General features: G+C 36.8%; 1 protein-coding gene across 1 annotated transcript; it reads left to right on the top strand.

The window, feature by feature from the left end:
* Positions 1 to 6,414: 6,414 nt before the first annotated feature.
* LOC122019017 lies at positions 6,415 to 6,963 on the top strand. The gene has a single exon (XM_042576528.1). It carries the CDS (start codon positions 6,415 to 6,417, stop codon positions 6,961 to 6,963), a length of 549 nt encoding a protein of 182 aa, XP_042432462.1.
* The last annotated feature ends 362 nt before the right edge of the window (positions 6,964 to 7,325 follow it).

Raw genomic sequence — 7,325 nt, 5'->3', positions numbered from 1 at the left:
TGAATTCGGCTTGCTTTAGGAAAATATGTGCGAATATGATAATCCAGTACAGAACTTTTATTTCTGCATGACAAAATAGAACAACTAAACAAGAACTGGGGACTACGCTTCTTGTGCATATATTTGGTTCATTGAGAAGGCTGTCCATTTTGAGATTTTTTTTTTTTAAAAAAAATATGTTTTGGTAAGAATCCTTAGGGGTGTAAATGAGCCAAGCCGCTCGTGAGCTATTTGAAGCTCGATTCGATAAAAATTCGTTTGAGCTCGTTTAATGAGACTTGTTAAGATAAACAAACCAAGCTCAAGCTTCACAATATTCGGCTCGTTAGCTCGTGAACATGTTCGTTAAGCTAATGAATTAACTTTTAAATAAAAATAAAATAATTTTAATATTGAATTTATAGATTTTATACTTACGTATAAATAACATAGATAAATATATTAAATTTATTTATTAGAATAAAATTATAAATTTTAATAAGAATATTATAATTTTTAAAAAATATATAATTTAGTTTTTAATGAATATTTAAATTTATAATTTATATTTATTAAGTTTGTTTAGGCTCGATAAAAGCTCGAATAAGTTCGTGAGTCATGAATATATTCGTTAAATAAAGCTCGAGTTCGGCTCGATTATAAACGAGTCAAACTCAAACATCTAAGAGTTCGGCTCGACTCGGCTCGGCTCGATTACACCCCTAAAAATTCCTAGGAGTTTAATATTTTTTTTCCGCTGCCTTCCTAATTTTGAAATTGCAGCTCCTGTCTGCTGTCCCTTGTCTACAAAGTGCAGACAACTTATCGGACAATTCTCATCTTGATTATGTGAGAGGAGGCAAGATCAGAAGTCTAGCTGTCTGTTTCGTCCCTTCACAACAAAGCACCCACTCATCTGATTCTAACTCTTTGAGAACATTGCAAGTCTCTTATTTTTGCACTTCGAGAAGTCGAAAGCAGTTTTCAAGGCCATAAAAGCAAGATCTGTAGTTCACATGCACTGAGATCCCTGCCTAATACGGCGAAAAGGGGGAGGGGTCCGAAGGTCAAAGTCTAAGATAGGATAAGTAATCTATCCAATAAGATCTAATCATTCTGGTCGCCCTACGTCGATCAGACAAGTTTCCAGGGGTTTAGCTCTCTAACTCTGGCAAACGTCTATGAGACTTTGCTTTTCCTCGCCTCCTGGTCGATTAATACCGATCGGATAAGTTCTCAGGGGTCCAATTCCCACTCTGTTGGATGCCTATGGGGCCTGCTCTCCCTCACCTCTAGATCGGCTAATGCCAATTAGACAAGCTCTCATGGGCTAGCTACCCAACTCTGTTAGACACCTATAGGATCCTGCTCCCCCTCACCTCCTGATCGACTAATGTCGATCGAACAAGTTCGCAGGTGCCAACTTCAATTATGTCGGACGCCTACGAGACCCTGCTTCCCTCATCTCTCAATCGACTAATGTCGATCGGACAAACTCTCAAATCCCAACTCCCCAATTTGCTAGTTGTCTACGGGCCCAACCCCCTCTAGGACACTATCATAGCCTATTCACTCTGCATGAAAGAATAGTCTCTGTCCGTGACCCATCTCTTGACTAGTAGCCCAATAGCAATAGACCTTCTGATCCATAAGCCCGCTTCATCATTAATATAGCATGTGAGTTTGTCAAAAGTTAGAAAATTATATCTTCGTATAGATACGTAATACTCTCTCATACGTACGATGAGACTGCAGGATACAGTGGAAGCACGATTAGACAGATTATCAAACAGTGATATAATACCTCATTAAATGCGGAGATTACCGGAGAAATTATAAAAGGGATTCTTCTCTGCTGACAGAGATATGTAAGTATATTGCCTTTCTCTCGTTATGCCATTGTTCATCTTCTTTCTCGATCTTGATTTGATCGTCGAAGTAGTTGTATCAGGGACCCTTTCTTGGCCTGCTTCCTGACAGTTTTCTCCCTCTTTTTGTTGGTGTTTGCAAGTGTTTCTGCCCCAAGGGTAGGGATGACAATTTTATCCGAACTCGATAGAGGATCCGATATCCGACCCAAATGGAGGAGGGTATGAAGGGACTGTCAATACCCGATACCCGACCCGAATATCCGATTAAATAATATATATACATATATTAAAGAAAATTTTCTTTTTTCAAAAATAATTTACTATTTTTATTGATATTAAGAGGAGAGTATATAGATGTTTAATCTATTTTTTAAAATTATATATATATTTTTAATAGGATGTTAATTTTAATATATTTTTATTGAATGATAATAGTTGGATAGAAAGAAAAAAATTATAACTATAGAAGATATTCGATCCTTTAATGGATATGGGTATACCCATCGGAGATCCTATACCCGATGGGTATGGGTATGGAGGATATAGAATTCGACCCGAACCTGACCCATTGTCATCCTTACCCAAGGGTATATCACAAACGGTGGGCGCATATCTCTAGCGTAATGACTAGGGGTCGATTCTCAGGAATTGACGACCTGGGATTTATCTCACCATGTGTCTGATGTCTGTGTACCTGCATGTTCCTCCCTCCATATCCGTGGGGCCAGCACTAGGAGACCGTTAATGTAGCGAATCTACATTTTTTGCAAGTGTTTCTCTATAACCCCATGGGATTATCCAAGATGATAAGTGGTGGTTACGTTTGCACTTGAGAACACGGGGTCGAACCACAGGGATGTTGGTAAAAGAGATAAAAGAAAATTACCAGAATTGACCCGATCAAATCACCAAATCAAAACATATTAGTATTTGGATTATTCTAATAATTATGTTAAGTTATTAGAATAATTCTCAGAATTATTCTTAGAATAATTCTATTATTTATTAATTGGTGAATTGACCAAGTAATTTTTGAATAATATATATTGTATTGTCTTTAGGACAAATATCAATGAACAATAGATTTTATTTCTCTCATATTATTTCTTACTCTCTCCCTATTCTTCTTCTTACATGGTATCAGAGCAATCTCTTTTTATTTTCTCTCAACTTCTTGAGGCGGAGATCCAATAAACGACAAACCTTTTTTAAAAAATTTTTCCCCCCTCAAGCATCTTCTTCTTTCCTACATATTTTAATTTTCTTATTTTTCTCTCTTTTCTTCCGCCGCCAACCCCTTTGTTTCTCTTTCCTCTTCCTTAATCTCTGTTTTCTTTCTCTTCCAAAAAAAGGTTTCCTTAACGATTTTGTCTCTATGGTTTTTCTACACGCCCATCGACCACAAAGTAGAAGCTCTTTCTTGTGACACCGCCCAACAGTTGCCGCCGGACAAGTTGTTTTTACTTTAGATGTTAAATATTCAACGACATCAAAGAGGCTAAAAGAAAAGTTCAGATCAATGTCAGATTTGTCACATCGTTGGTCATACTAGAAATATATGCCCTAAAAAACTTGATTGGTCTTGGGTAAAATGTAAAATTTGTCTCGGAATTGGGCATTTTGATATTCAATGTCTTAGCCCATTTGACTCAAATTTCATTAGTGGTCCTACAGCCTCAAGACAACCATCTATTTCACAAGTATATCCTAAAGTCCTCTCATCTATGCCTATTTGTGATAAAACCCTAGAGTTTTCATCTACTGATTGGTATATTGACACTGGAACAACTCATTATGTCACATCAGATTATAATATCCTTACTGTAGCACCTGAAATTCATCCACTATTTATAAGTTAAAATAATTAATGACATAGATAAGGAAGGGATTAATAATTGTTAAGGTAGGGTAGTAAATAAAAAAAATTAATTAAATTGAATACACTCATATCATGATAAATTAATTCCATGAATAAAATGATAAAATAGTTAATTTGTGAATAAATATTTTGAACCATAAATAGATTTAATAAATATGGTAATGGATTATTTTATTCATGAGATAAATAAAAAGTAGAATTAATTGACGAATATTTTGAGCCATAAATATATTTAATAAGTATGGTAATGAATTAGTTGATTTGGAAATAAATGGTTTAGTGATTGGACCAAGTCATAGGTAACGATTATAAAAGAAAGAACTCTGAGAGAGGAAGAGGGTGAGATAGCCGCCGTTGGTAGAAAAGAGCCGCCGGGTGTCGTGGAGTTTAGTCGCAAAAGAAAGGGGTACGTTCTCACCATCTTAGTTCAACAATTAATCTATTAAAATAGGTTGTTCAAAATAGAGAGTTCTAGATTGATTGATTGCTAGAAGGAGATATAGGTTAGGATGTTTCGATACTAGTTTGAAAAGAAAAGTTGTGCTTTGTTTCTTCTCCATGGTTGATCATTTTTTTTATGCACCAAATAGATTACGAATTATGTTGAATTCATGTTATAGTATGTGTATGTATTATTTTCTCTTCATGTTGTTTATGTCTTAGTCAGAGCACGTTCAATATCTTTTTATTATTTTTCCTTGATACTTTAACCAAATCCGTATATTTTGTTTTTAATTTCGAGTTCCTTTAATTTTCTGTAATTGATTTATGATGTTTAGTATATTGATTTGGAGTGCCTTTAATCTTCCGTATTTTTTTTCTTGTGATTTTAGTCTCTTTTTGAATCCAAGTGCCTTTCCGGGAGAAGTGATAAAGTTGAGTATTTAATGTCCCAATAGGAATTATTAACAAGAATTGTTTACATTTGCCCTTGATTCAAAGAACCCCTACCATAGAGTAATTAAGATAATGGTGATTAGAATGTATTATTTTGTAAAAGTAAAATAACTGGTATAGTATGATTGCTTCATCTGTCAACACCAATTCTCAACTTCATTATTATCTATCTTAATACGTTATCTATCAACATCAAGTCTTCGGATTTATCTCTAGTAGTTGACCCCATTCACGAGAGAGTCTTTTGTTCAAGGAATACTATATAACTATTCTTGTAATGGAAATTAGTCTATCCACTTATTTTCTACTTTTGCACTAACCAGAAAATTCACCGATGACATGCACAATTAAATTCTTGCTTATAAATTTTAACACATTAATTATCTGGAAGTGGGTAACCATGTTTATAATAATCAAGAATGTTATGGAATTTTGAAAATGTGGCATGCATATATGTATGAGGTTTAAAGAACATTTTTTTTCTTATGAGGAATGTGATTTGTCTGTGGCCTATGTTTATGTACGAGGAAAGTTATGAACCGGGGACTTAAGCCCGGGGAGCTTACCAAATTATGTATGGGTCGAGTTATGAACCGGAGACCTAAGCCCGGGGAGCTTGCCAAATTATGTATGGGTCAAATTATGAACCGAGGACCTAAGCCTGGGGAGTTTACCAGATTATGTATGGGTCAAGTTAGGAACCGGGGACCTACGCCCGGTGAGCTTGCCAAATTATGGATAGTGGTTTCGTTCCAAGGTTCGGATCCCTATCAACCTAGCGCTAGGATAAATGTTTGATCAAACAGTTATGTTACGTGGTCACTTTCATTGAACTGAACTCTACTAGAACTGTTACATTTATGTCATGAAAGCATTTAAGTTAATTTTATTATTAGAATAATTTTTCCTTATGTTTACGGCATGCAAGCTTTTGATCTACATCTCTTTCTTTGTCTAACCTAAGTTAGTGGATCTGATTATTGGCTATTATGATTTGAACGTACTGGGTCTTTAGACTCATTATATTATTTATTACAGGAGGAGGTACCGATGAGATAAGAGGCTTTGACCATCAAGCAAACTCAGAATGATGACAACACAACCCATGGACCCCCCCTAGTTTATGTTTCCGCTTTTAATTGAGATGATGTAACTAAAGATTTAGTCCAGTAAATTTTCTATAAGAACTACTAGTTGTTTATGACTTAGTCGGCTTTCTCGGAATATTCATATACTCTTTTTTTTTCCTTCCTATTATTAGAAACTAAATAAATAAATAAATATTTTTTAAAAAGATATATATTAAATAGGAAGAGGCGTTTTGAATTAAAGTAGATTAGAGTCATTACAGTTGGTATCAGAGCAAAGGTCCTGAAAGGGTTGTGCATGCTATCGATTCTAGGAGGCTCAAGAAAATCAAAGCCTCAAGTTTGTAAGTTCATACTTTGTATTCAAATGTTGGTAGTTAAATGCTTCTCTTTTGAATACTAAATTAGGAAATTGATATGGTATTGCCTAAGTAGGATGGATTCAAATGCATGTTGGTTACGTGTTGTATTAGATTGTATACAGATATGCCTCCTAAACGTTATGCCAATAGGACCCCAGAGATCCGAGAGGAGGAGAGACGTGGGGAGGCACCACCTTCGTCACCTCCGCCGCCACCTCCACAGTCTCTATCCAGTCACGAGCAGATGCTTGCAGGGATGAATCAATTCTTTGCACTATTTACTGGGCATGATGTGTAGTAAGGCAAAGCCGGAAGCGGTTTATGAGAGATTTCGTAAGATGGGTCCGAAGGACTTCTCAGGGACTATTGATCCTATGGTGGCAGAGAACTGGATCAAGTCCATCGAGGTCATTTTCCGATTCATGGCATTGGAAGATGCTGATATGGTAAGGTGTGCTACTTATCTTTTGAAGGATGATGCTTTGTTATGGTGGGAAGGAGCATCCCTATCCGTCGATCTAAATACACTTTCTTGGGAGGGCTTCAAGGAGGTGTTCTACTCTAAATACTTCACCGAGGATATACGCTCAAAGTTGACTCGGGAATTCATGACGTTAAGGCAGGGCGACCGTTCCGTTGCTGAGTTTGTCCGAGAGTTTGATCGGGGGTGTCACTTTGTACCCTTGATAGCTAATAATCCTAAAGAGAAACTGAGGCACTTCATTGATGGTTTGCGGCCTATCTTGCGTCGTGATGTAAGGGTGGCTGACCCTAAGGAGTTTGCAGAGGCTGTGACCAGGGCCTTGAGGGCAGAGCAGGATCAGAGGGATATTGAAGTTGATAGGCAGGGCAAAGGGCCATATATGGTGCCTCACCAACAACCTTAACAACAGAACAAGAGGAAATTTATTGAGCCATCGAAAGTCAAGGGCCAACAACCTCAGATGCGAGTTGCCCCAAAGCCTAACGACTATCCAGTATGCCCAAAGTGCTAGCGCAAACATCCAGGACCTTGCTTGGTGGGATCAGGAAAGTGCTTTAAGTGTGGGGCTACTGGACATATGATAAGGGATTGTCCTCAGAATAAACAACCCATTCCAGGAAGAGTATTTGTGATGCAAGCTGGGGAGGCAGATCCAGACACCACTCTCATTACAAGTATGTTTTAATTCAGTGTCCTATTATTGGAATAAGGTGCTAGGTTTGCATGCCTTGGTTTTGAAATAGCAAATTTAAGCACAAAAAATAA

The sequence above is a fragment of the Zingiber officinale genome, chromosome 9A (genome assembly GCF_018446385.1).
Source record: "Zingiber officinale cultivar Zhangliang chromosome 9A, Zo_v1.1, whole genome shotgun sequence".
Taxonomy (NCBI): domain Eukaryota; kingdom Viridiplantae; phylum Streptophyta; class Magnoliopsida; order Zingiberales; family Zingiberaceae; genus Zingiber; species Zingiber officinale.
This window is presented reverse-complemented; position numbering and strand designations above follow the sequence as displayed.

Coding starts and splice junctions, on each gene's coding strand:
- LOC122019017 (XM_042576528.1), top strand. CDS start 6,415: ATGGGTCCGAAGGACTTCTCAGGGACTATTGATCCTATGGTGGCAGAG.